At 39.8% G+C, this 17,296-nt stretch overlaps 2 gene segments (V, D, J or C); both read right to left on the bottom strand.

The window, feature by feature from the left end:
- Positions 1-235: 235 nt before the first annotated feature.
- On the bottom strand, positions 236-1,514 carry LOC134482094 (T cell receptor alpha variable 5-like). The segment is given in 2 exon segments: positions 236-1,097; positions 1,257-1,514. Coding segments are annotated over 2 exon segments (471 nt in total).
- A 13,352-nt stretch (positions 1,515-14,866) lies between these two features.
- On the bottom strand, positions 14,867-15,770 carry LOC134482209 (T cell receptor delta variable 1-like). The segment is given in 2 exon segments: positions 14,867-15,420; positions 15,643-15,770. Coding segments are annotated over 2 exon segments (468 nt in total).
- Between the last annotated feature and the right edge of the window lie 1,526 nt (positions 15,771-17,296).

The raw sequence follows: 17,296 nt of genomic DNA, 5'->3' as shown, positions 1-17,296 counted from the left end.
GTGTGTTTTAAAAACCATAGGAAATAGCACATGGCTTTAATCTCAGTATTTGGGAGGCAGAGCCAGGTGAATATCTGAGAGAGTGAGGTCAGCCTTTTATTCAGAGTGAGTTCCAAGACATTCAGAGATGCATAGTGAGACCATCTCAATTGAAGAAGAGGAAGGGAAATAGGAGGAGGAGGAGAAGGAGGAGGAGGAGGAGGAGGTGGAGGAGGAGGAGGAGGAGAGGCAGAGTCAGAGGCAGAGGAGGAAGAAGAAGAAGGAGAAGAAGAAGAAGAGGAAGAGGAAGAGGAAGAAGATGATGATGAGGAGAAGCAGCCAACATAGGGGATCATATCTAATGTTTATCTAAAATAATATATGCTATACGTAAATGAAATATATATCACACAAACACATATCAAGTTCTGATACTTGAAAAAATTGCTTTCTATTTTAATGATTTTCTATAGCATCCATTAATATCCTAGTGGACATACTAAGTACCATTATTAAAAGATAAGAACCTTTGTATTATGAGTATTCTCCACCAGTTGCACTGAGATGTCTTTAGAGTGGGGGCAATCTAAATGGCACCTGTCAATCAACTCTAGAGTGTTGACATCTAATTAGTTATTCTCACTAAGACGTCATTCAATATGCTCATTGTATGTTTTAGAAACAGGATTTTAAGATGTATTAGAACATCTGTTTCCTAAGCATAAAATACAGGAAACTCCTTATCTCAACAGAGGAAAATGCATCTGTCTTTGGCCCTGGTCTCAGGTTTATGTACAGACAGGACGTGCCTGAGGAGCACTGTGTACTGACTGCACAGAAGTATGTGGCAGAGTCCCCAATATGGGCAGATGTGATGTTCAGCGAGAGCCGTTTGTCTTTCTTGTTCAGTAGGACAATGATTCCTTGTCCTTCTTTTATTTCTGTACTCCAGAAATCCTGCATAATAAGCAACTGGAGACCTGCTCCGGGCTCGTGCTTGTACCAGTAGAAATACGAGGAAAGGCTGTCTCTGTAGGTGCAGATGATAACGGCACTGTCTCCCTCCCAGACACTCAAGTGAGACGGGCGCTGCTCCACCTGCTCTCCTCTGCTCACACCTGTGCAAAAGAAAAGAGAAGGAGACCATGAGGCTGCCATTCTCCAGACATTGCTTTCCTTCCTACAGTGATTTCAGAACATCTGGAAAAGGCCAGTCTGCTCCACAGACTGATAATGAACACTGACAAACACCTTGTTCCCCCAAAGCTCTCACTCACAATTCAGCTGCAGCCAGAAGAACAGGAACAAAGATCCAGTCAGTGTCTTCATTGCTCTCCTCTGGACTGTGGCCTTCAGTCAGACAGGATGCTTCTGTGATCAGCTCTGTGTCAAAGCACTGAGGCTTCTTCATCTGTCTGTGCAGAGGGCTGCTGATTGCAGGCTGCTCTTAGGACAGGCAAGCAGAGAGTCTCTTTGAGAGTTTGCAGCCATGGAGAAGCTCTGCCACCTTGTGGATAGCTCCTTTCTGCTGCACCAGCTGCTCCAGTCCCCTTTATGATATTACTTTTCTTCATTTAATTTTTTTGCTTTTATTCAAAATTTGTCTTACAGTTATAGAATGCAGAGCTGAGAACTGATTGAATGTTATCTACCTATAGCACACAGTTTTATATATTTCTATAATCTTAGAATAAATATTTCTGAGACATTCCTGACAGCTTCATCCAGCATACAGAATAGTTAATGCTAAGTAGAATTAGAAGACATTGAGACAGATACTCCATTAATGGATCTCACTGTTCTCCTGCCAGCCCAACCAGGATACATTGCCTGTTCAGACACTAGCCACCCCAAGATGTACAAATTTGGAATTTCTGGAACCAGTGAGAACCTACACAGTGAAAAGATTTTAAAACTGATAGCAATCAAACAACACAACTACACAGAAAATTGGCACACATAAAGTGATTGCAACCCTTTTGAGCAACTGGCCCTTGAAAACAGAGAGAGAGAGACAGAGAGAGAGAGACAGAGAGAGAGGAAAGGCAGTTTACACACTAAACCATATTCCTGTCTCTATAACTGCTTTTAATGAACCTAAAAGATTTTCTTTTCTTTTCTTTTTTTTGGAGCTGGGGACCACCTAAAATATTTTTATAATTTGTGATTTATTTTTCATTTTATTCTAAGAATTTTGGAGTTTTTCCATTGTTGTTTTCAATGTATCATCGGCTCTTTTCCCATGTTATGTAATTGTTCAGTTTCTCTTGCTAATAATGTCTAATCCTATCCCACCACAATCTTATAAGAAACAAGCATTCATTTTAATTCTTTTGTATTTGTTAAGGATTAAATTATTACCAGTAGTGTGATCTACTTTAGAAAATGTCCCATGTGCTATGGAGAGGAGGAATTTGTACTTTGAAGCTTTAGGTGAAGTGTTCTGTGGATGTCTGTTAGATCCATGGCGTCTTTTAATTCTGATATTTCTTTCCTCATTATTATTTAGCATGTTCTATGTAAAGATGAATGGGGCTTGATGGTGTGATGGTGAGCATACTTACCTTCCAAAGACGTGTGCATATTTTATCCATCAAATGTTAGTTAGCCACCAGGTTCTCTCTCTCTCTCTCTCTCTCCCTCCCTCCCTCTCCTCTCTCTCTCAATAAGAGTTTTAGGTAAAAATGTTTACAGAAATTTTCAGTTTTTAAAGGAATGTTTATAATTATAAATCTTTCATTAGAATAGCAGAGAAACCCTCTTCTGGTGAAACCCAATTGTACCACCTGGGAACTAAACTTCATGATTGTCCATGGGCACATGAACCAGATCTACCAACAGCTCCCAGGAATCCCTTGAATTTGCTCCAGAAATCTAGCATACTCAGCTTCCTACAACAAGTAGGAAACATGGACTCCTATGCTTACATGCCTACCCAACCCAGAAACTTAGTAAACAAGAAACACAATCCATGGGTTTCTTCCAGAAAAGGATTTGTTTCCCTTGTTTAGGTGTACACATCTCAGAAACTATCCTCCAGTCCCTGGCCAGCCTGCTGCACTAGATCCATCTAAAACCTCTAGGAACTTCGTTCCAGCAGCCCAGGCCACAGGCTTTTGTAACAAACAGGCTACCTGACTGCTCCAGCTTAGGATAATACATGCCTCTCTGGAACATTCTGTACCAGACCGATGTGGGAAACTGACTCACACTTAATCTTTTCCTTTACATTGTATGTGCCTCTACTAAGAAGAAAGGCAGACTGAATAAGGATCATGGGATGGAGGAGTAGTAAAGGAAGGAAAAGGAGAAGGAAGAACCATAACCAATGATGTACTGTAGATGTGAAATTTCAACACAGAAGCAAGTGTAAAACCAAGGTATAGGTCTACTCCACACATTACTAATCCCATACACCTTTCCTGGAAGAAATTCCAGACAAAGAATTCAAAAGAGTGATTTTAAGTGTGCTTAAACAACTGAACACAGACACAAATACAGTAAAAAACAAAACAAAACAAATTCAAAGCAAAGCAAACAAACCAAAGAAATGAATGAAATAAGGAATTATATCCCAGTCATGAAAATACAGTTTAACACCAAGATAAAATTGCTGAAGAAAACTGAAACTGAAATGTAGCAGAGAAATAAACTCTCAATGAAATGAGACTTCGGTGAAAAGTCTTACCAATAGAATAGATCACATAGAATATTGAATCCAAGCACTGGAGAATATGCACACTTCTCAATGCCCCATGACAATGTTTACAGATTGACCATGCATTAGGATAGAAAGCAAGTCTCAACAAATGGAGGACATTTGTCATAAAATCTTGTATTATATCTCATAATAATTCAATAAAGATGGCTGATAAAAGCAGTGGAAACTGCAGCATGAGCACAAGCCATGGAGACTAAGTACCACATTAGTAACTGGTAATGGAGCCAAGATGGAAAATATTAAATCCCTAGAATTCAAAGAAAATGAAAACACAACATAACAATATTTATGAGGCACACTGGAGGCATTTATACGAAGGAAGTTTATTTATTTGTTCTTTTTTTTTTTGAGACAGTCTCTCTATTTCTAATCCTGGTTGTCCTGGAATTCACTATGTAGTTGTGAGTTCTCATCAGGTTGGCCTCAAAGTCACAAACATCTACCTGCCACTACCTCCTCGGTGCTGGGGTTGAAGGCATGTTTACCACACCCAGCAAAGGAGATGGACCTACATCAAACAAATTGAGAAATATCCAGTTTGTAGCTAAATATACACTGAAAAGCCTTAGAAAGTTCTTAGAAATGACACTCCTAAAATAATAAATAGAAAGAAATAATCAAATCAGGGATGAATTTAATTAAAAGCAAGAAATGCAATTTATTTATTAAACCCAGGCTTGGTCTTTAAAAAGACTATTATGCTTTTACCCAAATTAACCCAAAGAAAGTGATAAAGTCAAAATTAATCAAAAGAAAGTGATAAAGTCAAAATTAAATAAAGTTATAGATGAAAAGGAGATATTATAACAGACACAAAAGAAATTCATAAAATCAGAAGAATGTACTACAAACATTTATGTTTAAGTCCTTTTAGAAAATCTAAAGAGAACAGATCAATTTCCTAAGACTTACCAAAGTTAAATCAAAATGAAGTAAAAACATTGAAGAAGACATTTTACAATCTACAAGATGAAAGCTGTAATTAAAATCCCCTATCTAGAAAGGCAAAAAGACACATGGTGTTAATCCTAGCAGTGGGAAGGCAGAGACAGTTGAATAACTCTGAGTTACAAGCCAGCCTTGTCTACATAGCATGCTCCAGGACAGTGAGTGCTACAACACAGAAAGACTTTGTCAAAACAAAACACAAGAAAAACAAAACCAAACAAACAAAATCCTTTCTCCATCCAGAAAAAGACAAGGGCCAAATGAATTCAGCACAGAATTCTACCAGACCTTCAGAGAACTGACACTGTATTCCTCAAATTATTCCATAAATCCACAAGAAAGGGATATTTCTAAATTCTTTTAATGAATGCAGTATTACCCTGATATCAAATCCAGTAAAAAAAAATTAACAGAAAGAAAAAAATTTGACAAATTTCCATAATGTACATACAAGCAAAAACTCTCAATAAAGGACTTTCAATCAAACTTAAGAACTCTTCAAATAAGAACACATCAACTGTGATAGTTAGGCTTCATCCTACAAACTATAATTAGATCCTTATATTTCACTCTGAACAAAGCTCAATTCCAAGTGTATCAAGAGCCTCAGCATAAGACCTGATGTCCTGAACTGTTAGAAGGGAAGGTAGGGAATTTGCTTCAACTTAAAGGCTCTTGCTGAACAGGCTCCAGTGGCACAGGCACCAAGACTGTCAATCAATGATCAGGACTCTGTGAAACTGGAACCTTCTATACCGCACAGAAGACCATCATGTGAGTGAAGAGGCAGCCTAGGGAATGGAAACACCTTTCTCAGATGCACACTGCTGAAGACAAGTACGAAATAGCAAGACAAAAACAACCTAATAAAAAATGGGATTTGAAATAAAGATAGTTTCTAAAGGAAGAAATACAAATATAAATTTTTTTATATATCAAAATCATTACCCATCATGGAAAAGAAAATTAAAGCTAATTTTTTTGTTTTTTTTTCTTGGATATTTTATGTATTTACATTTCAAATGCCCCTCCTCCTCCCATACTTCCTCCTCCTCCCCCTGCTTCTATGAGGATGTTCCCACTCCGACCCACCCACTTCAACCTCAACACCCTGGCATTCCCCTAAATTGGGGAAACAAGACTTCACAGAACCAAGGGCTTTTCCCCCTATTGATGTTGGACAATGCCATTCTCTGCTACATATGCGGCTGAAGACATGGGTCTCTCTATGTGGACTCATTTGTTGGTGGTTTAGCCTTGGGAGCTCTGGTGGGGTCTGCCTGGTTTATATTGTTGTTCTTCCTATGGGGTTGCAAACCCCTTCAGCTTCTTTAGTCTTTCCTCTAACTCCTCCACTGGGGTCCCCATGCTTTGTCCAGTGGTTAGCTGCAAGCATCCTCATCTATTTCAGTAGGGTTCTGGCAGAGTCTCTCAGGAGACATCCATATTGGGCTCTTGTCAGCAAATATTTTTGGCAGCAGCAAAAGTGACTTAGTTTGGTGGCTAAATATAGAATGGATTCCCCAGGTGGGGCAGTCTCTGGATGACCTTTTCTTCAGTCCCTACTCCACTTTTTGTCCCTGTATTTCCTCCCGTGAGTATTTTGTTCTCCATTCTAAGAAGGACTGAAGTACCCACATTTTGGCCTTCCTTCTTCTTGACCTTCATGTGATCTGTGTAATTTTTCTTTGGTGTTCCAAGCTTTTGGGCTAATATCTACTCATCGGTGAGTGCATACCATGTGTGTTCTTTTGTACTGGGTTACCTCACTCAGGATGGTATTTAAATTAAAACTGCTTTAAGGTTTAGTTTTATTCCAGTCAGAATGGCAAAGAGAAAAATGACAGATGATGATGTGGAGACAGGGGGATTCTTAATCACTTTTGGTAGTATAAACTAGTGTCACCACTATGGAAACTAATGTCGGTGTTACTCAGAAAAGTTAAAATAGCCCAACCATATGATCCAGCTATACCACTTTAGGACAGATTCTCAAAGGACACCGTATCCTTACTACAAAGATAACTGTTTATCCCTGTTCATTGCTACACTGGTTGCAATAGCTAGGACGTGGAAACAAAGTAAGGGTCCATTAGTGATTGAATGGGTAATTGGCTGTGATACATGCACAAGATTATACAATCAAGCCATCCAAAATTACCACATAGATGGGGAGAAGGCTCATGGAGTCAGTATTCTTCAGTCATGTTGCCATGGACATCTACCGATGATCTAGGACATGGTTCCACATTCATCCACATACTGAAAATTCTAAGTAGACTCAGTAGCTCTAAACAAAGATAGGACTTGAGGTTTATGGGAAGGGTGTTATGAGTTGAATAGGAGAGGGTTTAGAAATTGGGGAATGAGGATTGAATTTGATTAAACATAAGTTATATATTATGACATTCACAAGTCACAACTAAAAGATAGGCAAGATAAAAATAAAGCAGGAGAATAATTAACTAAACAAACTAATGTTAATGATGCACCACAAGGTCTTAGAGAAAGAAAGAAGCAAAACCTCAAAACAGAAGAAGTAATAGAACAGAAGTAATATAATGCAGAAAATGAAATGGAAGGTATAGGACAAAAAATTAAAAATAAAACAAAGATAGTTTGTTAAAGGAAAAGACTGAAAATCCTTATCCCCATTAACCAAGAGATGGACTAACACAAATTCATAAAGCTATAGGTAAAATGGGTGGTATAAGAGTTATACATAAATCCTATGGGCTGTTACGGCTGTTTATTTTAAAACTATACTCTAAGAGGATGAAAATATAAAAGTAGATGAAAATATAAAAGTAGATAATTTCCTGAATATATATATGAATTGCTGGATTTACTTCAGGAAGACCTAAACCACATAAATAAATCCATAGCAGGCAATGAAAGCGAAGCAACCAGAGCCTCCACACAGAGAAATGGTCAGGACAGGACACCGAATGCCAGATTCTCCCAGAACTTTAATGAACTATAGCCATGCTTTTCAACATGTTCCATTTGTAGAAACTGAAGGAAATCTATGAAAATATCCTGTGATATCTGCATTACCTGGCACAAAACTCAAGTCACACACACACACACACACACACACACACACACACACACACACACACCAGTGGAATTGGACTTTAGGACTTAGAAGTAAAACAACACAACTCTAGCACATGCAATGGTGAAAAGACATTTTCTTCAGTAAATGGTGCTGGTGAAAAACAGATTATGAAGAAGAATGAAATGTTGGCTGTCACCCTGTGCAAAATTAAGTACAAATTAACCAAATTTAAGACGAGACCTTCAAATACTAATTACTGAAAAGATAAGACAAGGGAAATCACATTAAGAATATACCAGGTTTTTTTTTTTTTTACTATGATTGTATCTTATGTACATTCTGGTTTTTGTTAGAATTGCAACTTTTACAAGATTAATTCATGTAAACCTTAAACAAAATTTCAAAGCCATTTTTCATAGACAAAGAGAGAAAAACGATCTACAAAATTTGTATGGAGGTACAAAAGACCAAAGAGAGCTAAAGCAATCACAAACAACAAAGATGGTGAGGGAGTTACAGATTTCAAATGTACTACAGAACCAAACAATTAAAATGGCAGGATGAAGATGTATAGACATAATTTCACTGGGGATCCAGATTAAAGGAGTCAATGGTGAACAGCATGGAGAGACCTCTAATGAGGGTGCAGCCTCAGCAGAAGTAGACTCTGACATGTTGAAGACATTAGGACTTGGCTGTGGGACAGTCAGTCATCAGGAACAGTGGCAGCTGTAGGGTGGGCCCACCTTGAGCCTATGAAAGAAGCCACGCGTGCTGTGCATGGCAAACTGTTGAAGTGGAGATAGCCAAGCCCCTTGGAGCTCAGACAATCATGAGTGAGTTCCGGACACCAAACAATGAACATTCACGCTGGTGGGCTTATCTTTAATCTGATTGTAGCTGTTCCCTGGTTTTAATTTGTTCTTATTGTGCAACAATACATCCTTAAGATATTAAGTTGGATTTTAACAGCATTTAAAAGGTCTCTGAAGATGTGAATTGTTTAAAGACTGTGAACATTTTAAAGTCATACTCTGTTATATATTGTAACAGTAACATGAAATCCTAGGAATCACCAAGAAAGGAAAGGTTATGACTTAGTACTGGTATGTTTATGTCAAATACACAAGTGTTCCACTGGGGCATTTATATTAGGCAACTCAATACAATCTACAGTCATTTGGGAAGAAAAAAAACTTTAACTGAGCAATCTCTTCACTCAGAATGGCGTCTAACCATATCTGTGTAGTGTTATCTTGATTAATAATGTCTGTGAGCAGGCCCAGTCCACTATAGGTAGTCCTCCTTGGACAGGTGGTCCTGTCTTCTCTAAGAAAGCTGAGTGGGCCAGAAAGCCAGAAAGCAAAATGTTTCTATTATCTCTGCTTCAGTTCTGGCCTCCTGCCTGAGTTTCTGCCTTAGATTCCTTGTAGGACAGGCTAGAATTGGCAAGGTGGACTAATCCCCTGTTGATGTTATTTTTATCACAGCAACAGAGACACAAGCTGGGACAAAATGTTTATGTTTATTCCATAGGCTGCCGGTGGTGTCAAAAAGATTCTTTTAGCGTTGGGCACCATTCAATGCAGAAATCAGAGAACGAAAACTAAACAACTGAGAGTGTTCAACCCTAACTGGGACATTTTTATTAGCCTCTCTGATAAAGGCTCACGGAACATTCAAGAAAAGGAGGTAGAACAAATATCAAAGCTGGGTGGTGGTGGAGGCACGCACCTGTGATTCCAGTACTTAAGTCAGGTTAATCTCTGAGTTTGAGGCCAACTTGATCTACAAAGCAAGTTCCAAAACAGCTGGGGCAACAGAGAAAAACCCTGTCTCAAAATATTGTGAAAAAATAGATAGATTATGTAGATAGACAGACAGACAGGGAGGTGGGGAAGTAGATATAGAGACAGAGATCTGAGAGCCCGAAGATAGGAAGGATTGCTGGGGATTGCTGTTTTCCCAGCATGACATGGTTGTCATAGTTATGAATTCCTAGCATATGTGATTTCTTACATGACCTTTCCTTACATGAGACTAAGCCAGCCAAATATGCCACATGAATAGGGAAGTGCTCCGTGGGCCTTACTCCATGCAGAGGACTGTTGTCAGCTGATAACTTCTGGAGAATGGCAAATAACTCTTCTTTGAAGATGTAGGCATTTGTAGGTTTCCCATGCACACACCAATATAAATATTGACCAGACTTAGTGGAATTGGTATCTGTTGCTATGACCACAACAAACAAACAAAGCAACAACTTGGGAAAGAAAAAAGCTTTATCTTAGCTTATAATTCCAGATGATAGTCTATCCCTGAGAGAAGTCAGTGCAGAAATTTGAAAGCAGCACTGCCTGCTATTTTATCCACTATTACCTCTGGCCAAGCAGTACACTTTACAGCCAAAAGGATAGAGCATGAATAAAGATGCTGTTTATTGTCTGGCCTGCAGGTCACCTATACACAGAGATTTCTTAGACAATGTAGGACCATCTGCCTCATAATGGACTGGATCTCCCAGCAATTACTAACAATAAAGACAATTTCCAAAGACAAATCTATAAAGATCCCCCTTCAAATAGGACAAATATCCACAATTGATCAAAATACAAAGAATAAGGTGAAAAAAGCTGCAGACAGAGGTAGAATTATTTTCCTCCAGAAACAAACTCCCACATAGGTTTTCCAATCCTGTCACAGCAGGTCTAAACACATGTATATATGGACAATACCAAATGGAGTCAGTAGGTTGCATGTACTATACACGTATACGTGTATATGTATATGATGTGTCTATATGATGCATATGTACATGTATATCATTTGTATGTATTATGCATATATGTAGAGAGAAAAAGGGAGCGACAAATGCAGACTGGGAACATTTGGAGGAAGATCACAATAGCAGGAGTAGGGATGGTACAAGGGATGGTTTTGAGGTAAATATGAGCAAACGATGATATATTTGGATGAAAATGTCATAAGAACACATTATTGTGCACATTGACTAAAAAATAATTGAGATTCTCTTAGTGACTATAATTTCTTCCCCTGTGAGAACTCTAACAAGCATTTCATTGCAAAGGAATGCAGCTAAGCACATATGTGTCATTCATTAAGACAGAATACTCATACAAGAGCACAGGAAAGCCAAACTGTGATGGGCACTTTTTGGAACTTGACAAGTATTCAATCCACATACACACAATTTCAGTTTCTGTAATTGACATTTTACTCTTTATCACATGGATTACTAAGAATTGGCAGCCCTCATAGTGAACTTTGCAGTAGGTATTACCAATAATCATATGCAGGAATGAGGAAACCAAGCACAAAATTCATGAAGCAGTCTGCTCATGTCCCCTCAGCTACTAAGTGGATGGTTCAGAACTTGAACCCAAGCCCTATTCTCCTGAACATCGCTATGCTGTACCAGGACAGAAGATTCAACAACTTTGGCATGTCTACTAAGTACTAAACAAGAAAGCACATGGAAACCACACAGCTCAGAAGCACCCCTACTTCAAAAGCTTAACTGGATTTGCTTACCATGCACTCCATACAGACTAACAGGCATGCTCTGAAGTTCCAGTGTCTCTCATAAGACAAACTCATAGAGTCTTCTGAGGTCTGTTTGACAGTGCATCCTAATGACAGCTTTCATGGATTCTCACAGATATCTGTGATCAGTCTCCTGTCCTACTGCCAACGGGGAAACTGTTCATTAAGTTGGAAGGGTACGGAAGATAGAAGGCTACAAGAGCTCACTAGGATACACTACCTACAGCAGCTTCTTCTCTATCAGTACATTGTTCCTAGATCTCAGGATATTTCTGTACTATGAAGAAGGTCAAAATATAGGCATAAATTTCACTTAGCAAGAAAAATGCCCCACTTTGGACAACAAGGCAAGCCCCATATCTTAAGTAGTCTTCTGCTAACCAGCCAGTGCAGAACATAGATGAGTCATACTTGACACTCCATGATTGTCACAAAATTCTAATTTCAAATCAGCAATGATAGCTACTGGTACCACTAGGTGTTCTTCCAATGTAACTTATGAGCACTAGAGGGCAGCCAGGAGCTCAGCTCAAATATCAATAACTTCAGTTCGATGTCTGGTGGTAGATTTGGTCAAAAACATGTTTTCTTTGTCAGAACAAACACTGTGTGTTTTTTTAATGGATATTTTTTATTTACATTTCAAAGGTTACCCCCTTCCCCCCACTCAACCACCCAACACTCCCCACCTTCCCACCCTGACATTACCCTACACAGGGAGATCCAGCCTTGGCAGGACCAAGGGCTTCTCCTCCCTTTCGTGTCCAACAAGGCCATCGTCTCCATATGCAGAGGAGCCATGGGTCTGTTCATGTGTACCCTTTGGATGGTGATTTAGTCCCTGGGGGCTCTGGTTGGTTGGTATTGTTGTTCTGGGGTGACAAACCCCTTCAGCTCCTTTGATTCTTATTCTAACTCCTCTAATGGGGACCTATTCTCAGTTCAATGGTTGGCTACAAGCATTTGCCACTCAATTTGTCATGCTCTGGCAAAGACTCTCAGGAGACAGCTATATCAGACTTCTGTCAGCATCACTTCTTGGCATCAACAATAGTGTCTGTGTTTGGTGGTTATATGTACATGGGCTGGATCCCCAGGTGGAGCAGTCTCTGGCTGTCCTTTCCTTCAGTCTCTGCTCCAAACGTTGTCTCCATATCTCTCCCTGTGAATACGTTTGTTCCCCCTTCTAAGAAGAACTGAAGTATAAGCACTTTGGTTATCCTTCTTAATGAACTTCATGTGTTCTGTGGATTGTATCTTGGGGAATCCAAGCTTTTGGCCTTATATCAACTTGCCAGTGAGTACATTCTCTCTCTCTCTCTCTCTCTCTCTCTCTCTCTCTCTCTCTGTGTGTGTGTGTGTGTGTGTGTGTGTGTGGTTTTCTTTTTTTTGTGTGTGATTTGGTTACCTCACTCAGGGTATTTTCTAGTTCCATCCATTTGCCAATGAATTTCATGAAGTCATTGTTTTTAATAGCTGAGTAGTACTCCGGTGTATAAATGTACCACATTTCGTGTATCCATTACTCTGTTGAGGGACATCTGGGTTGCTTCCAACTTCTGGATATTATAAATAAGGCTGCTATGAACAAAGTGGAGCACGTGTGCTTGTTATAGTTGGAGCATCTTTTGGGAATATGCCCACGAGTGGTGTAGCTGCCTTCTCAGGTAATACTATGTACAATTTTCTGGGATATCGAATCACTGAGAAGCACCTTAGTTATTAGGGAAATGCAAATCAAAACAACCCTGAGATTCCACCTCACACCAGTCAGAATGGCTAAGATAAAGAACTTAGGTGACAACAGATGCTGGCGAGGATGTAGAGAAAGAGGAACACTTCTCTGTTTTTGATGGGATTTCAAGCTGGTACAACCACTCTGGAAATCCATCTAGAGGTTCCTTAGAAAATTGGAAACAGTGCTACCTGAGGACCCAGCTATACCACTCCTGAGGAACCGTTAAAAAGGACAACTACTAACAAATTCATAGGATATTACACTTATTTATTCATTAAAACGTTCTTTAAATTTGTGTCCCTTGTTGACTTCTCAGGCTTTTGCTTCTTACAGTAAAGAACATAAATTTTACGTCTGCTAAGATTCTGTCGCTTGCATTCAGTGAGTTCTCTGAGTGCACATTGGCTTCCCTTCCCTGCCTGGGATTCTCCTGCCAAATTCAGAGAGGTGGACTTGCAGAATCTCTTGCTCTGAAGTTTCTTTGTTGGTTTTTAATTTAGGAAGACTTGCCAAAGTCACAGTGAAACATTGAAGTCTAAGATCATTACTGATTAGGGACCCATGTGACATTTTCTGTCAATTAGAGTTTATTTTGTTGAACCGGGAGCCATGCTCCGTGTACTCACATGCACAAGACTTGCCCTCTGTGGCTATGCAGTGGCTCTCCTCAGCTCTCTGAGTAGCTGTGGCCTGAAGTCTCCTTTGTCAAATATGAGACGTGCAGTGCCATGTTTACAGCTGTCAATTACTTCCGATGCTGATCTCTATGGATTGACTTTCAGTGTTTGATGTTCTTAGCTATGGGAAGTGTTTCCTGGAGACACAGATAGTATTCTTTGTTAATGCCCCCAGGTAGCCTATGGTTTTTAATTGGTGAATTGAAGTTATTTACCTTCTTTATCATGTACAGTTTATGCAAATTACCTAGAAACAGGGGCTGGATCATACACTCCCTAATTAAAAGCAGTCACTGCTTTTGCAGAGGCCTTAGATTCAGTGCCTGACATCCACATGGTAAATCCTTTCCTCCAATAACGCCAATTTCCAGAATCTAATATCCCTTTCTGGCCTCCATGAGCACCAGACTTCACCCAGTACACATATATACATGCTGACAAAAAGGTTACACACATGATCTAAAAAATAATCTTTAAAAACCTATCTAGAAACACATTTCACAGAATTTCCTTCTCCATGTTGCTGTGTTTTGGGGGTGGACATGGAAAAGGCAGCTGTAGAAGACTTAAGAAACAGGTGTGATATATTTAATTATTTTTATATAGCCCTGCAGATTCAGGCCCCATAAATATTTGATGTCCATTAGATTCCAGCTCACTTTACCATTAACTCTCTACTCCTCACTTCTACAGCTTTTCTTTATTCAGGTCAAGTCTGCATCACATTGGCAAATGGCGTGACTTCTTCTGATGCTCCCCCAAACCAGAGGGACTGAGGAGGTGAGGGAGGTTTATCCTTCTAGATTCCATTGGCTTTCTGGGTCTCACTGAATTCTCACAAATCTCAGGACAGCCAGGTGCTATGCTCATGTACCTGTCCTCCCCAACTGCTGGTTAAGCTGAACTTCAGTACCTCAGGCTCAGCATTAGATACAAAGGTAAAGATTGGTGGAGTCACCACCAGTATTTCATGGAGAGAAATCCTTATAGTCTGTCTCTGACTACCACATTCATGCTGGATCTCCTTCTGAGTGTAGCTTTCTCCAGGAAATTATGCTCTTTGCTATTCCAGATGCCTCCTCTGAGGTATGTTCTGTTAACAAATTAAAGAGAAACTTCAAATTATTGTGGTGCAAGATTCCCAAGTGAAGAAAATATTACACATATTCTCAGCAGTCTATTTTTAACTCTGTTTTAAGTCAGTGTAGTATACAAAGCCGCTCACGATAATTATTTCTAAATTGCATGCCCTGAGGTTTTACTTAGAAACACAGTTCTCATGCAGACCACAGACGGGGCATCCACAGTTGACATCTTCTTGTTCAGGATGTGCAGGTGTGCATCTCAGCTGGGCTCCCTCTCTCAGGGAGCCTCTGCTTAAGGAGCCCCAGTTTTTGTTCAGCTTGTGCTATCACTTCAAACACTGTGTCAGTTTCCCAGAGAGCACAGAAATACGTCCCCGAATCCTCTGGCTGAGAGGCTGAAATGACAAGGCTGATGGACTTGAGTGATTGCTGGAAGATTACAGAATAGCGGCCTCTCCTCTGGTTCTGAGAATCAAAAGAAGGTTGGAGAATAAGGAAAACCATCTCTCCACTAAGAAGCTGCTTGTACCAAAAAAGATAATATGAGCCATAACTTGTCTCATATGAACACTCCAGGGTGACTTCTTCCCCCTCCTGCCTGCTTGCTGATGAGTGAGCCTGAGTCACTTTCTGGGCCATATTACATCCTGCAAAACAACCAGAAGAACGAATTAAAAGCTTATCCTGTGGAAGTGTGAACCAAACATTGTTGGAATTGGGCCCCTTAGGACCCAAAGAGAAAGGTGACTGAATACAAATTTCTCTGGCTTCCCTCAACTCCTTCTTGCCCCTCGTATCTATAGGAACCGTCATATGCCTGGGGCAATGCTTCCTGTTAGATACACTTAGTTATACGTGATGCATCATACCAGACAAAGCCAAGGCCACCAGCACACAGAGCAGGCTCTGAGGAGGAATGTGGCACATGTCCCTCTGCAGGAGTGTGTCTGTTCCACCTCAGCTCAGCTCAGCTCTCAGTCTGAGCAACAGGCAGTGTGCACATGAACTGCATGTGTGTCTTTCATTACCTCAAGCAGGAAATGGGGTTTTGTGTGATCATAGGCCACAAGTTCCGTACACAGTGATCAAATGTGTAGCTCACCACAGACCTTTACTTGCTTCCTTGTTTTTCTTAGTAGTCAAAAGAGGCAGCACTTAGAAAAGGGAGCTTCCGAAAACTCGTGCCTGCTGAGGGTATAGCTGCTTTAAACACGTGGGTGCTATTCTGTTGCCTTATTAAACTTAATAAAGAAAAAAAGTTCTCAAGGATCTCATAAATTACCCCATGAACCTTTGGGATCTGAAATAATCTTCCTTTCTTAGTGAGTGTGTTGGTTTATCTAAATTCCACAATGAACAAAGTTAGTTTTAAATCACATGGTGAAGGATAGTAGATCAGAATTATTAAAGATCCATGTTTGTTTCTAGTCTGTAAAATAGTAAGCAGAATGACATAATAATCTTTAAAGGCTAAGTAGATGCTCAGTGTGTCAGGGGTCACTTATGAATCATGAGTCATCTCCAGCAGTCACACATGAATTCAGTTGCTGTGGGTGCACCTGAAGTCTGAGCACTAAGAAGCAGAGACGAGAGAATCCTGGAATCTCACTGGTCAGTCAGTCGGTGGGCTTCAGTCTCAGTGAAAGCCTCAACCAAAGACACCAATCAATCAATCAAATAAACAATTATTCAATCAATAAATGTACAAAGCAATAGAGGAAGATACACAATTTGACCACTGGTTTACACACACACACAGACACACACACAGACACACACACACACACACACACACAGACACACACACACAGAAACACAAATATACACAGACAGGGAGAAAGATGAACAGAGAGACAGAGATACACACACACAAACACACACACACATATACAAACACACATATGCACACAGAGAGACAGATGAACAGAGACAGAGAAACATACATACAGAGATGGGGAGGGGAAGATTGACAGGCAGACATTACACCAATTAAAAATCCCACTGTTACAAAAAATGATTAGGTTTTTAAAGTCTAACATCAAGTTTTATTCAGAAGGTATGTTCATTTCTCTCCAAACAGAGAACTATACTTATTACATGTCCTTGAAGTTTCTGTCCCACTGACATGAAGGATTCAGTCTTGCTTGTTAAATTCTGTGTATTTTTAATTTACAAAACAGTCTCATAATAAACTTGCCAGGTCTCTCTGTGACTCAAACCTATTACATGTCCATGCTACACATAAACCGTCTGTACTTAGAAACATGCTAATTCCAGGTGACTTGGTGGTGGAATTTCTGTGTCCTGCTGTATCCTATTCTGAATGTAGCTCTTCATCTTCCAGGTGTAGTTGTTAATCCAATGGATGAATTAAAATAACCCAGGAAGCAATCAAAACAGAAAATACAAACAAAGTCCCTGAAAGAGTTCCAGGCCTCTCTGAGATCAAGTGACCCATAAGCAAGTACATCAGAGACTACTGAGGACTCTGAGGTATCCTCCTCTGTTCACTTCACTGCTGAG

The sequence above is a fragment of the Rattus norvegicus genome, chromosome 15, assembly GCF_036323735.1.
Source record: "Rattus norvegicus strain BN/NHsdMcwi chromosome 15, GRCr8, whole genome shotgun sequence".
Lineage (NCBI taxonomy): Eukaryota > Metazoa > Chordata > Mammalia > Rodentia > Muridae > Rattus > Rattus norvegicus.
Note: the sequence above shows the minus strand (reverse complement) of the source record. Positions and strands in the feature narration are given on the sequence as shown.